At 38.5% G+C, this 19268-nt stretch overlaps 2 protein-coding genes and 1 long non-coding RNA gene across 8 annotated transcripts in view; 1 reads left to right on the top strand and 2 right to left on the bottom strand.

The window, feature by feature from the left end:
- ryr1b (ryanodine receptor 1b (skeletal)) overlaps positions 1-3722 on the bottom strand; it is a 155333-nt gene extending 151611 nt beyond the window's left edge. For all 4 annotated transcript variants that reach the window (XM_067419066.1, XM_067419067.1, XM_067419068.1 and 1 more), the window contains exon 1: positions 3575-3722. In XM_067419066.1, coding sequence (XP_067275167.1) covers positions 3575-3706 — 132 coding nt within the window. In that variant the 5' untranslated portion in view covers positions 3707-3722. The remainder of the gene's footprint in view (positions 1-3574) is intronic.
- A 923-nt stretch (positions 3723-4645) lies between these two features.
- On the bottom strand, positions 4646-14096 carry LOC137043034 (uncharacterized). The gene is made up of 3 exons (XR_010898407.1): positions 14021-14096; positions 13248-13335; positions 4646-5346 (listed from the first exon to the last, which is right to left on the bottom strand). It is a non-coding gene; the product is annotated as an uncharacterized lncRNA (long non-coding RNA).
- rasgrp4 (RAS guanyl releasing protein 4) overlaps positions 6813-19268 on the top strand; it is a 31855-nt gene continuing 19399 nt past the window's right edge. The window contains exons 1-2 of one of the 3 annotated variants that reach the window (XM_067419072.1): positions 6813-7276; positions 16244-16404. In XM_067419072.1, the coding sequence (XP_067275173.1) occupies positions 7254-7276; positions 16244-16404 (184 nt within the window). In that variant the 5' untranslated portion in view covers positions 6813-7253. Of the gene's footprint in view, positions 7277-16240; positions 16405-19268 lie in introns of all 3 variants that reach the window. The other 2 variants (XM_067419071.1, XM_067419073.1) reach the window with 2 other exon arrangements.

Here is a 19268-nt window from a genome sequence, read left to right as displayed (position 1 = left end):
TAGATAATGCTTAACAATCACCTCTGTTAGAAAGATACATATGACAATTTCTCTGTTCAATAAAATGCCTTATTCACAGTAATAAACACTTTTACAGCATTTCAAACCCCTCAGTTCTTGCCATCTCAGAAAAGCTAAGCTAATGTTGATTCTTGTTTTATTACGATCTAAACGGGTGATTCTTAGGAGGTTGGAGATTTGGCGGATCAATGTCCACTCGTTGTGACAACTAACCTCTGCAACTCCCACACTAGACACACACACACATACACACACACACACACTAGCCTCTGCCACTCCCACACGTAAAAGCAGCCTGAGAAACTTTACTTTATTTACGGATATGCCAAGACACACACGAGCGAGTGATGTACGCAATCTCGCACAAAAATCATAGTGACAGGTCTAAAATATAACCATATAATAGGCTTACCATAGTGAATCAAGGTAAATGTTTCGGAATGAAGGATTGGTTTAGACTTCGATTATGTTAATATATTATGGACTGGTTTTACAGACAGGTTTTAGACTAAATCAGGATTAGGCTTTAGTTCAATTAGGACATTTAAATGCCTTTACTGAAAAAACATTACTGAAGTGCATCTTGAGACAAAACAATGGCACAGATATATTTTAAAATGCGTCAGTGCAAGTTGTTTTCAGTTAAAACAGCTAGAAATGCATTTTAACTGAAAGCAGATTGCACTGACAAATCTTGAAATATACCAGTGCCATAGTTTTGTCTCAAGATGCACTTCAGTAATGTTTTTTTCTAAGGCTACTTAAACGCCTGAACTTAACTAAGGCCTAATCCTGGCTTAATCTAAAATAGGCTTTTTTGCCATTTATAAATTATGCTGCAGCCCCCCTGAACATTTTCTGAGGCCCCCTAGTGGGCCCCATCGGATGACAATCTCAGCTTTACATTTTCCACTTCTCTCATTCTCCTGATATATGTCACAAATGCTATATAGTTACAATTCTCCTTGTTCTTGTCCTTCTCATATGCTCTTTTCCCTGACTATGTCCAACTCTAAGATTTCTCTAAGTTGTGCACTGCTCAGTTTGAGATATGAGGGGGCAGAGGCCAGCTGTCCCCCCTCAAGGAGCTGGCCTGCTTGTTGCGTTTTCCTCTCCACTTTTAAAAGTCTCTCCTTTCCTGAGGTAAAAATAGCTAACGATGCAAACAGATGCACCAGCCGCTGTCCATCCACACACATTCACATACATCCGTCGATTGACAGAATCTTCTGGAAGAATATGCAATAAAGATGCAGAATTTACAATACGAGTCCACAGTCAGCAATAATAAAAGCAGGACATGTCCCTGATTAGAGACCAGTTGTTAGGCAGACTCTCAAGTCCATAAGCAGGTCAAAAGACATGTGGGCCACCATAAAAATAGTCAACTAAATACAGGATGAGAAATAGACTTGCAAAATTGTCCAAAAACACTCATTTAACCTGAAGAAACCAGGAGAGTGTGCATGGGGAAGTTAACAAAACATCTATTAGGGTGTCAAGCACTTGACAAATAAATTAGCATGCATGCTTAAAAACAAACAAACAGAACTATAATCACATGCAGGAACATTGTACAACAGCAACAATATAACCAAATGTTCAAGATTGAGGGAACCAGATAAAAAAAGTTCAAGAATCTTGCATTTAATACTTGACCACTAGTGTCAATATTGGGGGGAAACATGAGTGTCCCCGTCAGTGTCTATAGAGAAAACTGTTCGCTGGGATTTAACTTCCGAGTCCTCCCAAAAACATTATTATGAAGTCAAAAACAGGTCAAGCGACACTTACCGTCCGTAGGAACTGTATCTCTTCATCTCCCCCCTCTCCCTCTGCCATCCTTCTCCGAGGGTTATTTGCAGCTCCTCAGGAGAAATCAGAAAATCCTTTCGTTTTGTCTTCAGTGTTTCAGTGTCTTCTCTCTCTCTCGCTCTCTCAATGTGTGTGTGTGGGTGTGCTGGAGGACAGCGTGAGTCCTGTAGCTCTCACGGTGGAGTGAGAGAGAGTGACAGAAGATTCAGCACTGCTCCTGTCTCTCTCTCTCTCTCTTTCTCTCTCGCTCTCTCTCTCTCTCAGCTTCCTTGCTCTCAAATCCTGTGGATGGTGCTCTACCTTCTTACACACTCACACTGCAACCATATTTGCACAACTGGGCCACCCCCTTAGCCTAAAACTGGTCCTCGTACAAGTCTAATGAGCTATAAATGGAAAATGTGCTTGTGTGTGTGATGTCTGGCGGAGAAGACACTAAGACACACATGTACCACAGGCACACAAGAAATCTGAATTACATCAGAATTCATCATAATCTACATTTGTTTAGTTTCTCATAACTAGTGATCAATAACAATATTTGTGCACAAACACACTGTAAACAGCTTGAACACAGTGCAGTCCTAATGTGAACCGCACACAGCCAGATATATTGGGCACATATGTGTCCTCAGCACGCGCTGAGACTGAAACTGAATACAGGCGGCGAATTACCAGACAAACATTTAAATGAATGAAATGTGTTTTTGCCACTGCATTTGAAATGAATATATCTATAAAATATTAATGAATTCTGAATTGTAAAAAATTTGTTTTGCCTAATTGCTGCTTAAACAATTGAAAATATTTAAATAAAGAAATAAAATATATTTTTATAGGTAATTTTAAATAAATGTAAGAAATAATATTTATATTTTAATGAATTCTGATTATATATTAGGTTTTTATATAAAAATTATGTTCTGCATATATTAATATCTATTATATATATATATATATATATATATATATATACTTGAGTGTGTGTATTCATTAGTGCTGTCAAATAATTAATCACAATTAATCAAATCCAAAATACTTTGTGTTTACATTATATATGTGTGTGTACTGTGTATATTATTATATTTTCTTTGTAGTTTAATGCCAATCATTTAAAGCCAGCATGACTTTTGTCTAATGACCTTTCTCTAATACAGAAAATATTTTCATTAAGATAATACTGTATACACTATCCACCTTATTATGTCATTTTAAGACTCTGGATCAGGAACGATATGTAAGTGTTGAAAGTAAAATCAACACAAGAGTCTAACAGGACACTGAGTCAGCAGACCAATTAAACAAGCAGACAGACAGATAGATAGATAGATAGATAGATAGATAGATAGATAGATAGATAGATAGATAGATAGATAGATAGATAGATAGATAGATAGATAGATAGATAGACAGACAGACAGACAGACAGACAGACAGACAGACAGACAGACAGACAGACAGACAGACAGACAGACAGACAGATAGATAGATAGATAGATAGATAGATAGATAGATAGATAAGGTCAATCATACATTCAATCATATTTCCCTTCTCTGCATGCACAGACACACATAGAGACCACCATTCGGCCAGACAGTCTGACAGCTGCATAAGCAACACACCCCTAAAATTACTCAAGGAAAATCAGCCAACGTGCTGCACACAAACACACACGCGCACACACACTCATACAGACCACAGACACAGAGAAAGATGACAGCTGACATCACTCCTCACCTCCACAATCTCCATCCAAGTGTCATCTCTGTGGTGTCCCTCCTCTCTCCTAAGCCCAACTGCAACTACATCAGGGTATGGAGTAACAGGGATGCTGATGGATTTTGGAGGGGTCTGAACTTCAGAGAGCATGCTCAGACACCACGTAATGTAGACCGGGAACCCGAGTGCGTTTGCTTCCTGCGCGCCGTCCTGTAGTCCTTCAAAGTCACCGCTAGATGGCAGCGCATCACCTCACAATGTCCTGAAATACATTTGAAGCTAGAATTATTTACAGTGGGCTATGTTAAAATATGAGACATGTATAGTTTATTAGGCTATAATAAATAAGATTATGACACATAATATAACACTCGTTATATGATAATTACTGATTTCACTGTCATTTAATAAAACGTGTACCGACGGTATTCATATTTAGGGTTCATATTTCATAACGGCTTGACAAATTACTTCATTACGGCCTTTTAAATGAAAAACGAATCAATTAACTTAAACTTAATCAAACAATTGACATGATATTGAAGGCTTATTTTAAATTTAATTATTTCAGTGACTCAAAACTTCTGTTCCAACGGTCTCCACTTTCGGTCGGAAAGCTAGCGACCAAACACATCTTTTATTGCTCGAACGTGTGATTCATTGTTTTTTTTATTATTATTTATGAATTAATTAATTTTTAAAAGAACATTCATTCAGTGTATTCTTAATGTGAGTGCATAAAACTGCATACATTTTATTGTAAAAAAAAAACAAAAAAACAAAAAAACGTTTTTAACGTTATAACATTTTTATAAGTTTAATATGGAGTATACATTAATACATTAACAGGCCCATGAGAGCTCCCTCAAACAAAATAAACTTGATAGCCTATAGAATAACAGTCTACTGTAGACTGTTTCCTAATAGCAAGTTACCACATTTATGGTAGAAGAAATAATTTACTATAGTATTTAGGTGGAACCCATTGTTTGCTAATAATATTTGTGCCCTGGCTGACCAATATCAGATGAAGCAAAATAGCCTGTATGGGCTTGATAGAACCAGCTTATAATACCTGAGGGGGCAATTTATCTTTATATATATTAACACATTCATTATTTTAAACACTGACATTGGGTGCCGATGTGGTTTCTTGGGTTATGCAATCTCAATTGCAGTACGTGCAGCGAGAGACTGGCTGAAGACATCAAAAAGAGAAACGCTATTTACAAAGTCCAGCTCCAGCTGTTACTGACAAATACACAATCAGATAACTCTGTAAAATAAGCCAGTGCAAGTGCTTCCTTGCCATATGAAAGACTAGCTTAACCATTTTGAGGAAGTAAACAAAGGTGGAGTGATGAGCAAGGGCCCTGTTGCAAGTTCATTTGTGGTGGAAAAAACAGCCTTCACACAACACATGAATGCTTCTGCAACAGCTCAGAGAAATCTGTCTGTGTCCCCTACAGAGCAGAGCAGACAAGCCACATTTCACAGAATTGATATTCTAGGTGTCATTCTGAAAGATGGCGGTTGATTCATTCGCACCCGTCCTTCAACCGACAGAAGCCCCCCTCGTCTGGCTTGTATGAGAATCCCACCTCTGTCTGAACACACACACACACACGGGCACAGGTTCCCACAGAGTTTGCATGCAGACACACGCACGGACACACATGCAGCAGTCTTTCCTATCATCTCCCCTCTCTCCTCCATCTTCAACAAGGCATCCTTTCAGTGTCCCGCTCCAGCTGCACGTGGCGGGATTCAACCCTGGAGACACTACCTTACTGTTAAAGAGAGAGGACGAAAAGGATTAAAAATGGACCCCAGGCTAACAAGTGAACAGCAGGTACAGACACGCGACAATTATACTGTACGCGGAAATTCGTGGAAAACACACCCAAAGGCTCACTCATTTACCTGTGGCCTAAAGGCAAGGAACTGGCACTGAAATATGTGTAACACACACACTGACACATGTTTTTTAATGGGGACTTTCCATAGACACAATGATTTTTATAATGTACAAACTGTGTAGTCTACCCCCTAACCATAAATACAAACTTCACAGTAAACCTTCAAAAAACACCATTTAGTCTGAATTATAAGCTGCTTTCCTCATGGAGACAAAATAAAATGTGAATATTGCCATCTTTGTGGTCCTCATAATGTAGGGTTTACCAGGCCATACACACACACACACACACTGACACATTGGATTTTTTTTTTCTTTCTACATAATGATTTTTACACTGTACAAACTGTATATCCTCTCCCTTTACACTAACCATACCCATAAACCTACCCATCACATAAAACTTTCTGCATTTTTACCTTTCCAAAAAACATTGTGTATGATTTATAAGCAGTTTTCCTCATGGAACAAAATGTCACCACAAGGTCAAGGATTTTGGGTTATTGTCATCTTTATGGGGACATTCTGTCCCCATATTTTAGTTTACCTGAACCAGACACACACAAACACGCACACAGTCAATCACACACATACACTCAATCAAATACACACACACTTTTACTCACACATTTACATACACAAACGCACACACTTGCACACAAACACACTCAATCACATTCACTTACAGACACAAACACACACACACACGTCTGAGTCACTATCTTTGTGGGGACTCTCCATACATGTAATGATTTCTATACTGTACAAACTGTATATTCTCTCCCCTTACACTAACCCTACCCCTAAACCTACCCATAACACAACATTTTCAGCATTTTTACAGTTTCAAAAAACATCACTTTTTATGATTTATAAGCTGTTTTCCTCATGGGGAAAAGATTTTGGAAATTTGTCCCCATAACTTAGGGTTTACCTGAACCACATACACACACACACACACACACACACACACACACACACACACACACACACACACACACATATGAAGCTAATGAGAGCAAACTGGACAGAATTCTCATTCTGTTTTCAATTGGCCTTTCAATGATTTTTTAATTTGTATCACTCACTCTCACACTCTTTCCAAAGAGCTCAATCCCTCCCTCTCTTCTTTCTCGCTCACTTTTCTCCCCTCCCTCTGTCACACATGCACACAGATGACAGTTCCCCTATCTCTCAGAGCCAGTGCCTGTATTTTAAATAGGGACTTGTTTGTATTGAATGCAGTTAGCTGTTTGTTGTGATTACGCTCATTTCGACAACTTTTTTTTTGTTCTTTTTTGAGTCTACGGTTTTAGTTTTTGTTTAGTTTTTTTTTTTTTTTTTCTAATGTGCTATCGTTGAATAGGGGTTGCTAAACTTTCTTTTATTTATTGTTTTGGTAACTCTCTGCCCTGTGGTTGACGTTCTCTGGTAATATTCAGAGAGAGAAAGAAAAGAGGGGGAGTGCGTGAGAGTGAGTGAGTGAGTGAGAGAGAGAGAGAGAGAGAGAGAGAGAGAGAGAGAGCGAGAGAGAGAGAGAGAGAGAGAGAGAGAGAGAGAGAGAGAGAGAGAGAGAGAGAGAGAGAGAACTCTGAGCCGCAACAGCTGGTTTTCAGGTTTGAAGTTTTGACAGCCGTGAGTGAACAGCCACTGTTCGTTCCAGCCTGTAAGAGGTCACTTAGTACCTCTGGCTGGAGGAGAGCGACTGCAAGGTGCCTGATGGGACAAGTAAGGGTTTAAGCAGCCCGGAGGGACACCAACAGGACAGGATTTGGCACCATGAATCGCAAGGAGTCAAAAAGGTACAGACTTTCTGACTTTCTACTTCATTCTGACTGTGCTTTGACAGGCGTCCGTGTTCTTTATAAATGATTTGTGGCAAAAAAACGCTGCTTTAGTTCTCCGGGTCACTGGGTTTAATGTGCACTTGAGGCTGTCTGTGGCTCATTTTGCAGCGCACTGCAAAGTGATCACTGTGGTTATCTGACAGAGCTGTGGTTTCTCCTCATGTTCTTCAGAACTTTGTGTTTAGGTTTCAGTTCTCTGTGAGAAAGACAGGCTAGTCACTTTCAAAACGGTTCAAACTGCACATTCATCATTCCAACGCTCTCTTTGGGGCTCAGACTTATGTTTGCATTTGCAAGATTGTATAGATTCACATGTGTATGCAGTGAAGTAGCGGTGGTGCTTGTCTCTGATCTTTAAGAGGGGATTTCGCACTAGGGAGATGAATTGCTTTTGACCTAGTTATTCTTCTGTGACCTGTTGTGGATGGAGGTATGTTCGCTCCTTGTGTTTACTGTACATAAGAGGCATTAGCAGGAATATACTGGTTGGTGTTGTGAAGAAACATTGCCATTGTCAACTCATTTAAAACCTACTCACCGAGTTAACGAATGCTACACATGGAGTCAGATTTTACAAGAGTGTTAGAGAACATACAAATTATGCCTGTGTATAATTACTGGCATAACTAGATAAATGGCACATATGTATCTCAACGTGAGATTGGTAGAATCGATATTTCTGACTAGGAGCTTTTGGGGGCGTTTCTTTTGTGCGTGTTATCTCAAAGGTCTTATCTGATTGCTTGGAAATGACAAACAGCAGTGGCTACAGTGATGCTATCAGCATGAGTTTCTTTACAGCAAGTTTTTGCAAGCATGTACTATTCGATATTTAATGGTTAATATTTCATAATCAATATTCCAATAAAAGATAATCAATAAGCTGTAACAACATGTTTTTACATTGCTTTAATAAGTTAAGCAATGTTCAGCTTATTTTAGTTATACAAGATTCAGAGAGAGACAGAGAGAGAGAGAGGGAGAGGGAGAGGGAGAGGGAGAGAGAGAATATATATATATATATATATATATATATATATATATATATATATATAAATGTTTTAAACATTTATTTAATATATGTATATATCCTTTGCTTTTGTCACATTTAAAAATTATTTATATAAAACTGATATATCAAAGTGATTGTAACAAATAAATATTATAGAAATATACAAAATACATTTAAAATAACTTTATATATATATACATATATTTTATACACACACACACACACACACACACACACACACACACACACACACACACACACACACACACACACACACACACACACACACATATATATATATACATACACACAAACATATATTATATATATATATATATATATATATACATACACACAAACACATATATTATATATGTATTTATATAATTATATATGTGTGTGTGTATAAAATATATATGTGTATATATATATAAAATTGTTTTAAATGTATTTTGTATTTTTCTATAATATTTATTAATATAAATTATATATATATATATATATATATATATATATATATATATATATATATATATATAAATTAAGATCTTTTAAGCTATAAATAAGTATTTATTTTATTTTTAAATATATTTATATGAATGCTTTTAATATATATTTGACAAATATCAGTATTTGTCAAATATAAATGCCACTGGTAAGTGAAGCAGATATGAAGAGGGTATAGACTCATGGAGAGAGAGAGAGATACAAACAAGACCTTCAAAGGGCTCTGGCATCAATTAATCAATTAACGAAAGAAAGGGAAGAATTTGCATGTTCCCTGACTGTGTGTGTGTGTATGTGTGTGTGTGTGCGTGTGTGCGAGTGTGTGTGTGTGTGTGTGTGTGTGTGTGTGTGTGTGTGTGTGTGTGTGTGTGTGTGTGTGTGTGTGTGTGTGTGTGTGTGAAGAGGGAGATGAGGAGAACGCAGGAGGCAGGAGGGAGGGGGTTGGGGTAGGGTAATGGAGCTGGAGATGTAGCCAGGAACTGGGAGTAAAACACTGGCTACTGTGGCAGGGAAGGGGTAGGGGGAGGTTGGGGGGATTTCCAAAGAGAAAGGAGAAGTTGTTTTCTGAATGACATGAATAGAGCAAAGGGTGCAGGAGGAGAGGAAGAGAAAGTGAGCGAGTAGGTGCTATGCATGGCTGAAACACTCATACACTGTATGATTGCAAATGTTTCATTGGATTATGATACAGAATGCCAGGGTGTCATGTGTGGACACAAACAAACCAAACCGCTGCTAAACGAAACTCGCTCAGACAGAAGTACACTGATTCTATAGGGGTCAGCATATTTAATTACAATAATTGATGGTTTTTCATATGAATATTTGTTGTAAAATAAGCAAAACTATGTGAAGGTGAAATATAGATATTAGATTACGACCAAAGGCCGAACTATGGAAACCTGTTTCCGCCTTAAGGTACATTCACATTTACTGTTGCTCGTGATTTTTCATAGGCAAATTCCAGTCATTTCAATAGGAATCTGTGCTTTCTGGTGAGGTGTAAATACTGCCTGAAGACTATAACAATTCAGTAAAAGTAAAGATACCTTACAGTAAAAATGACTCCATTACAAGTCACCCATTTCAATACCACTTGAGTAAGGCCCTGTTTACACCTGGTATTAAGATGCGCTTTGGTCGATCAGATCACAAGCGGACGATGTTAAATACAAGTATAAGCGGGGTCTAAAACGTTTTGAGTTTGTCTACTTTTGGTCACTTCCAGAGGTAGCGGACACATTTTTTGTGACCGGACCGGATTGCTTTAGTAGTGTAGACGCTCATGTGGTCAAATGCACACAAACAGCCTCTAAAAGACCGTCTACTCTCCGCCTAGTGACCTAAAGAGTAAACATTATGGGAAACGCGCTAGCCAGACGGGATTTAAACTTTGTTGACTGAAGACCTAAGTTTGGTTTGAAGACGGAAAACATCAAGCACAATTTTTCTAACACACACTCACACTATTCGCTATGGTCTTGCGGCAATCAGAGCAGAAACTGAAAGTTGATGATAATACTCTACCTGTGTTTTTCCGTCGTCTCGTGTACATTAGATTGGAAGAGCTGAAAAAGCTCATAGACTTATAGACTCTCCTCTTAAAGAAATCAGGACAGAAGTGGTTGAAAGTAGACAAAAGGGACAAAAGGGATGTGTCTCCCTCGTCTACTTGTGATCCGATCAACCAAAACGTATCTTAATACCAGGTGTAAACAGGCCATAAAAGTCTTAAGAGTATCTGATTTTAACAGTAAGTATTTTAATTGTAATGAATGTCTCAAAGATGCACTAGTCCTCCATACCTAAGAGACATGCAAAGAAACAGTTGAGACACACTCAAGTACTCAAACACTTCACATGCTGCTTTGTGGAGTTTCACGTAAGGGTGAAAACTTTTTTTTCCCCTGAGAAATTTTGTGAGACAGGGATAGCTGAAGGTTTGAGTAATGGGTGTGCCGAAAGGAACAGAAACTGTTACAACAGAAACCAAACCCTAACCCTAGCCCACACCCTAAAGGCCAGGACACAGCAAGCAGTCGGTCATCGGGCATGTCGGGCCGTTTTTGAGCATCTGCCGGTTTAGTTTTTTGGATGTTTTCCACACCGTTGGCTCTGGTCACACAGTGCCGGGGTTTTATGAGTATGTTGAATGGGAGTCGGGCTGTCGGTGAGAGCGAGAACTCTGTTTGGCTGGTCAGCTTGGCTAACGAGTCAAGAATAAAAGTGAAAGTAATGACAGCGAACAAGTAACAACGGTACAGATATGATTTACCTAATTTTACCTGAGCAATCGAACGCATGAATATTTTCAGAATAACATGACCCGACTGGATCAGCGTGATTGATATTCAAAATGGTAAGCAAGAGCTGCTTTGTTTACGGTTTGTATATCTGCAGTCCTAGTTTCATTTCCCTTTTTAAATGACAAAAATAGACTATTGGTACCTGCTGAGAGATACCTAGGCATATTTAATTGCACGCAGGCGCAGAACGCATGTGCTAGTTGACAGTCGCCTTTAGTCTTTTTGGTGTGTACAAGCGCAGCTTTTTGGTCGAGACGCAGCCGACGAGAGGTGACATTACAGTCGGCTTTCGATGCTGATAGTTCTTTGACGTCGGCTTGGTGTGTCCCGGGCTTAACAACTACCAAGTGTAAAGCACGTGCATTACTCCAACCTACACACACTTGAATTTCGGTGAAATTTTGCAGAAACAGCATCTTCAGATTAAAAAAGAAAAAACATTAGACATTTATCGCCTTGACTTAAAAATTACAAGATATAGTCTCAATTGTGTGACATGAGCCTTTCATTCTAGCTTCATGCATTCCTTTTTTAATCAACACTTGAATGTGGCTGAGTTTCATATAAAAAAGCAACATTTTGAAAAAAAGTCTGGATGGGATTCAGAGTGATGATCAAAACACAGATGGAGAAAAGTCCATCAACACCCCAAAACTTCACAGTCCTGTAGCTCGTCCTTAGTCGACATTTCATTCAGTAACATTCAGCATTTTTTATTTATGTGCTGTTTAATGTTGATGGTCGTGTTATTATACATGTGCATCAGTAATGCTTCAATCGCTTGTTTCTGCTTCTTCTTTGCCTGTTTGATCCAGAGATGATCTACTCTACGCATATAACAGTGAAAATATGGATCACCAGATATTTCCATCAACGACAGGGATTGAAGTAAATGCTCGAAAGGGCCCAAAGGGTCTTCATCAGGCCTGACCAGTGCAGATTTTTGTTTACTTCCGATTTATGCTTCATCGAATCTAGCACCTGTAAAAGTTTTATTGGATGTACGCACAGTTCTTCCTTTTTACATCAACGACAGGGAAGCATCATAAATTACGAAAATTATTTCAATGGCAGGGAAAGAGTTAAATAGCACTAAAAGATTAAATAAAGTCCCACCTGTTAAATATAGCCGTAATTATTATATTATTGTATAATGACCCAATTATTTGATACAATATTGTAGCACCAGGTCCCAGCTGATTCCACGCTGCATATACATTTGCATAGACTTGTTTACAAATACATTTACATTAACCAAGAGCATTTTCCCTAATTTGTTTACTGTTTGTGTGAGTCTGTATCTATGTGTATGCGTGTAGAGGTCTGTAGAGTGTGTATTGTATATTGTCATCAGCCGTAGAGTTTGATGCAAATTAGTAAGCAAGAGAGGAGAAATGTGATGGGGAATTTGCATTATGCAGTCATCTCTAATATTTGGCCAGTCAGAAATAGAGTGAAAGGAAGAGGAGGAAATATGAGGTGTATTTTATGAAGGTATAAATAGGAAGGCCATTTAAAAAAAAGTCTTCCTGGTCTACAAACTTTAAGTGAGTTTATGCTCTTGGCTGGAGTGTGTATTCATGTAGCCCTGACCTCAGTGGGTTTGCTTAATGAGATGAGAAGGTAAGCATCAGTGTGTGTATGTGTGTGTGCAGAGAGAATTGAAAACGAGAGCGCTGAACTGGACATTGATTCAGGAGGAAGGGAGAGAGAGCATTTGGGAGGGGTTTGGACATTCTAAGAACTCATCGCTACTTCTCTGCAGTCACGACCAGCTTCCTGTTCGTGTCACTGCCGTCACAAACCACAGTGATTCTTGCTGATGCAGTCAAAGAAACAAATCGATGTCCAAGTCCAAGAAGGACATTTTACTAACTTAAGCAGCCAGCAGCTGTGAATTTTACAGACTGGTACACTTATGTTCAATGTTGTTGTTTTCTTTATGTGACTGTCTGATAGTGATAAAAGAAAGAGCAAAGCAGAGACAGAGATGCTTATCTGCACTCTCTCTCTTCCTGTGTCATTGACGGCCTGAATAGTGACATCTACTGTATAGCACGGCAGATATCAACATTCAACCTTACTATAAACATCAACATACCTGATCTACCGGTGGAGCTTGCAGAGCGCAAACAGTCGCACATGAACACAGGTCTGTGTAGCAGACTTCACGGAGAACCCATTGCTCTCTGTCAAAGGTATCAGGGGACATAAAAATGTGTTAGATTTAAACCATATTTAATTTCAGGTTTCCATCTGAACAATTTAAGCCACTAGGTATTTATATTTAGATATAGATATTTATTTATTTATATAAAAAGTGTTGCTTGCCCTGTGCAAGACTCAAAGCATGGTTTTAAGTGGCTGGATAAATCAATAAAAATTGATTTCTCAATTGAATTCAATTCTTATTTTGAAGAACTGAAATCCATTCCCTTCTAAGCCCCTTTATTTCTGGGTCACACTTGGTGCCTTCACGGTCAAAATGACTGAAGCCTTAAAATACAACTTTTATTTTCAGGAAAATCAATGTAATATTTGTGTTCAATAATCTTTTTTAATAATTATTTTTAATTTTGAGGGGATTTTAAAATACAATGCAATAATTATATCATTTGTATGATATATTTTTCTATTCTATATTATATTATTCATCCTATTCGATGAGTCAAAACATTTTAAAAATGCAAAAGTGACTGGAGAGGCCCAGATCCCAAAAATCGAGTACTGTTTTCAGTTGATGAATAAACAACTCTAGCGTGCCTCCCATCCAATAAATCGCAAAATGCTTTGAGCTTTGTTGCTTCTGATATGAAACAACGCCTCATCTTTCAAACTCTGTCAAATGTACTGCGAAATTCAAACAATAAATACCGTTTTGGCGCTCTTTAATGTGGCACGGATCATAACGCCTTCAGTTCAGGAAGCGCACGTGAACTGCATCGTCCGTGATTCCGCGAATTATTGCTAGCATGAACCATGAAATAAACGATCATCAGAAGGTAGCATGTTGAAACATACATTAGCCTACTCTTTACTGAAATCCGTAGGTAGATCATATATTTTGTAAACGCTCAATCAGTGTTTCAATCGCGGAAAGACATTAATAAAATCTTGTAAAGTAAACAATGTTAGATTTACCTCAGAAAAAAAACTGTCCAAAAACTCGTTAGCCTAATCAGCTAGAAAAGTTAAGGAGAGGAGATTTTTGATAAATAGGATACACTATATTGCATAGCATATTTGTATGTACTTAACCTGTTATTCAATATTTATCTTTGCCATTCATACTGTACCTGCAAGGCCCCAACTGATCGATATCGAATCAATTTGAATCGAATCACACACACTAATGTAAATCAAATTGTGGTAAATGGTAAATGGACTGCATTTATATAGCGCTTTACATTTTTGCCTCACATTCACCCATTCATACACCAACGGCGATGTCTGCCATGTAAGGCGCCATCCAGCTCATCGGGAGCAGCTGGGGTTAGGTGTCTTACTCATGGACACTTCGTCAGGTGGAACTGGGGATTGAACCACCAACCTTCTGGTTTGTAGACAACCTACATGAACCACTGAGCCACTGCCCCCCCAAATTGTGAAATTTGTGTCAATGCCCATCCTACTAGGATGTTGCTATCCAGTCACTACAGGTCTTCTGTGGGTAGAGTGACTGGCAGGTTGTTAGGGCGTTTCTAAGTGGTTGCTTGGGCATTTCTGGATGGTTGCTAAGTTGTTCTGGGTTGTTTCAGAGGTGTTTCTAAATAGTTGCTAATGTGTTCTGTATAGTTGCTAGGAAGTTTCTAAGTGGTTCATTATGAATTCTGGGGGTTGTAAGGCGTTGTTGGCATGTTCTTTTATTTAACTGGGGTGTTTCTAAGTAGATTCTGTTCTGGGTGGTTGGTATGGTATTTATAATTATAAGTGGTTCTAAAATTTGTGGTTGGGAATTCTAAGTTGTTGGTAAAGTGTTATGTGTGGTTGATTCAAGTAGTTGTCTTGCAGATTGCAAGACTATAAGTGGTTGCTAAAGTGTTCTTTGTGGTTGCTAGGGCATTTCTAAAGTTTTCAGTGAAGTTGCTAGGTGTTTCTAAGCAGGTGTTGCCGTGATCTGGCTGGTTGCTAGGTTATATATATATATGTTTTCTAGGGTGTTGTGCATGGATTTAAAGTTTGCATTTTTTTTATTAAGCTGCTAAAGGGTCACACATCTTCACATAATAATTAACAGAGTTCACAAAAATTGAATATTGGAATGCAGCAAAATGCGAAACTTATTTGCTAGAGCTAGCGTTTCCCGTATCCTACATTCGCAGACGTAAAAATTGAAGTCAATAGAACGAAAGGTGTACTGTAAACCACTTTAAGTAGTTGTTGGGGTGTTTTGGCTTGTTGCTATGTCTTTTTAAGTGGTTGCTAGGGTGTTTCTAAGTAGTTGCTAGGTGTTAGCTTATTGGCCGAAGACAAAAGATCCCACGCTTCAAGTCTCACCCTTTAATATGACTCAGCTCTCTCAAACATTGTTAGTCTATAACATTTTTTAATGATGTACGGCACACCATGTGAAACTTTATGTCAGACCTATGAAAAAAAAATAGGTTATTAGCATATAACAGACGAGTTAGGTGGCAGAACAGTATCTTGGTATATATGCTAATACCTAGAGGGTAGACTTAGCAAAACAGAACATTTCTCATGACCAGATCTCTTCAGCAGCCTCCCATTTAACCCATTATCAAAGCCCCACCATCACTGCTGTGCTTTTCAATGTAGCATTAAAGAACCAAAAATTAAGTGTTCAACATCAACAAAACATTTTTATAATATTCAACAAAAGAACTGCTTAGCCTGGTAAAGACAAGTGGCTGATGTGATAGTGTAAAACTTTTGTGGTTTGATAGGCGGCTACATCTGTTCTGTAAACTGTTGCTACTGTTGAGTTTTGTTTAAATGCTTGTGTCCTTGTCACATTTGTACTGTTGATCAGCATTGCTTGTTTGAATATACCTGCACTTTGTCGGGGCTTGGTTGGGTATTTTAACAGCATCAAGGAACTCAAAACTAGATCTTTTTTTCACGTGTCTTCAGCAGCAGGAAATCCTCAGCTGTGATAAAGAACAGAAGACCAGTACAGAGGAGAATGACTTGCCCGAGTCCTCAGGAGATCAGCCGGGTTCTTCAGAGTCCACCGGCTCATTCGTTCCGCTCTGCCAGCCTGGACGAACTCATCCTCCGCTGCCTGCACTGCTTCGGTCAGTGCCCGGCTCACTTGCATGTCTGTCAATGTCAGCCATTTGCATTCAACAGGTTGCTTGTCGTGTTTACGTGAAGAAAACATATCCAAATTATGACTTCTGAGTAATTAAAGGAACCATAGCTAACATCCAGGGCATACATTTCAGCAGTGGCGTTTCACGCAGTCACTCAGTGTTACAATGTTTCAATTGTAGTCTTTTAAAAAAGCATCTGAAATAATAAACTAAGTGCAATGTAGTGATATCAAAAATATAGACTTTTCAATATCAATACTGAAATATCTAAACGCTTCCAATAATTTTTTTTTTTGCAAAATCTCATCTCTCCAATAGCGAGTGACACACAAACCCGCCTCCCCTCACTCACTCATTTTATTTGCTCTGGATGAATATTGTTGGTGTTACAGGGCAAAGCAGATTTTGTGCTAAAACACAAAGTGCGCGCACATAAAGCTGCTTCTCGGGATTAAATTTAGATATTTTTTGCTGCTCATTATGCTTAAACAGTCAAACACACACAAAGTATTGTAAAAATGCATGTGTAAACAGTATAATAGATCCGTGTGTCAGATCTTTGGCCATGAGTTTACCAAAGCGCTTTTGTTTTACCGGTCGCCAAGAGTTGAAGAATGTTCAACTTTGAGCAAAACGCAGCACTCATCACTGTCACTTTTTCCCCAGTCGTCCAATCACAGTGGAGGATGGGCGGGACAAATACACCACCAGCCAACCGCCACATTCTGATTGTACAACGTCAACAGATGAAAACGAACAGCATAAAACAGAACAAAATAATTTAAAGGGTTACTTCACCGCTTTTTCATATTAAACTGTTATTCCCTTAACTAAAACGAGTTGATACACACCTCTCTCGTCTCAGTGCGTGCACTTAATCTCTCTGACGTGCGGTGATGATCTGATAGCATTTAGCTTAGCCCACTAAGCCCAGTTCATTCACTATGGAACCAAACAGAGATCAAGTTAGAAGTACCAAACACCTCCATCTTTTCCCTATTTAAATACAGTTACACGAATAGTTGAACGATCAAGTATGTTGACAAAATAAAACGATGTACTTCTCTAATCGTATTAAAAAGGAGAACTATAATGTATGGCGGATTAGCACTTCTGAGAGTACTTCGGCTCGGCGCAGTAAAAAGTCCCAGCCGAAACATCTTTCCTCACACCTCCCCCTCACTCTCTCATTTCTGTCAATAGGGAGATGTGAGGAAAGATGTTTCGGCCGGGACTTTTTACTGCACCGAGCCGAAGTACTCTCAGAAGTGCTATTCCGCCATACATTATAGTTCTCCTTTTTAATCCGATTAGAAACGCGCCACGTTTTATTTTGTCACCATACTTGATCATTCAACTTCTCATGTAACTGTATTTAAATAGGGGAAACGTGGAGGTGTTTGGTACTTCTAACTTGATCTCTGTTTGGTTCCATAGTGAATGAACTGGGCTTAGTGGGCTAAGCTAAATGCTATCAGATCATCACCACACGTCAGAGAGATTAAGTGCACGCACTGAGACGAGAGAGGTATGTAACAACTCGTTTAAGTTAACAGAATAACATAGTTTAATATGAAAAGGCAGTGAAGTATCCCTTTAAAACAAGAGCTAGATCAAATACTTTACATCGTATCAGCATTTTTGTAGAATCAATACAGAAACAAACTATCTGTGAAATAAAATACTACTAACACTAACACCGTATTGTAACAAGCAAAAAATCTCAAATGGAAAAAACGCTGTGCTGGCAAAACGCTGTCAAGCACCCATAGTGAGATGTTTTCATCTTTGGTGGACACACGGCCTTAAAGTGACAGCACCCTAATAAACCTGCTGCTAAATTATGAGATAATATCTATATGGCAGGTTTTTCCCATGGTACCGATGTTAAAATTGTGATCAGTGAAAATGCAGAATGTGGTCTGAAAAACCACAAGCCACAGTGGCTGGTGAGCAAAACAATTTATATCAAGCACTGTGCTCATCATTTGTCAGAGCAGGAATGAATTCATTTATCTCCCACATTTCTGGGGTTCTCAGCCCTGTCTCCGGCCTCATGTGCCCATCATTCCCAGTCTCCCATGTGCCAGCCAGATTATGTAAGTCTGCCGAGTAGTGTGAGGGACAGAGGGACAGCTGCTCTTGTCAAAGAGAGAGAGGGGAAGAGAGAAACAGAAACAGAGAGAAATCTTTTGGTTTACTAGCATTCAGGGCCTGGGAATGTGTTTGTCCCTCTATGCTAATGAGACAAAGCCTGATTGTTTCGCAGGCCTGCCCTCTCTTTTGCTCTCTCTTTATCATTAGATGTCTCTCCCTCACTCTCTCAGTTGTTTTTCACCACCCCCCTTTTTCTGTTTTTAATATGTAATGCACTTTGCATTTTACTTACCCTTAGTTCTGAACAAGGGATGCACTATATATCTGTACCATATCTGTTATTGACCATATCTGTATATTTGAACTCATCAGAAATGGGGATACTAAATATTTCATGTTTATTTCCCTTTAGATTACCTTTTCCATCTTCCAATTTTCACTTTAAAGTTGATTATTACAATGTATTATCATTTAATGACACTATCATTAGCAAACCTAAAAAATAATATTCATCTTCACACTGTGCATTAAACGAATATTAACCATATTCATATGAATATTCATATTAATGAGGCTGTGTGCAGAATTCATAAACACATTATTAGCAACATATTACTCATGGTTGAACTTGTGCACACGTAATGTACAAAACACCTCTTTTTCGTTCTTTGCTTAGATATAAAAAGTAGTTGGAAATACCAAAAAGGACAGAGGTGAGAAAATAGCCATTAAGAAAGCATATGATCATA

Source organism: Pseudorasbora parva, chromosome 16 (genome assembly GCF_024679245.1).
Source record: "Pseudorasbora parva isolate DD20220531a chromosome 16, ASM2467924v1, whole genome shotgun sequence".
Lineage (NCBI taxonomy): Eukaryota > Metazoa > Chordata > Actinopteri > Cypriniformes > Gobionidae > Pseudorasbora > Pseudorasbora parva.
Note: the sequence above shows the minus strand (reverse complement) of the source record. Positions and strands in the feature narration are given on the sequence as shown.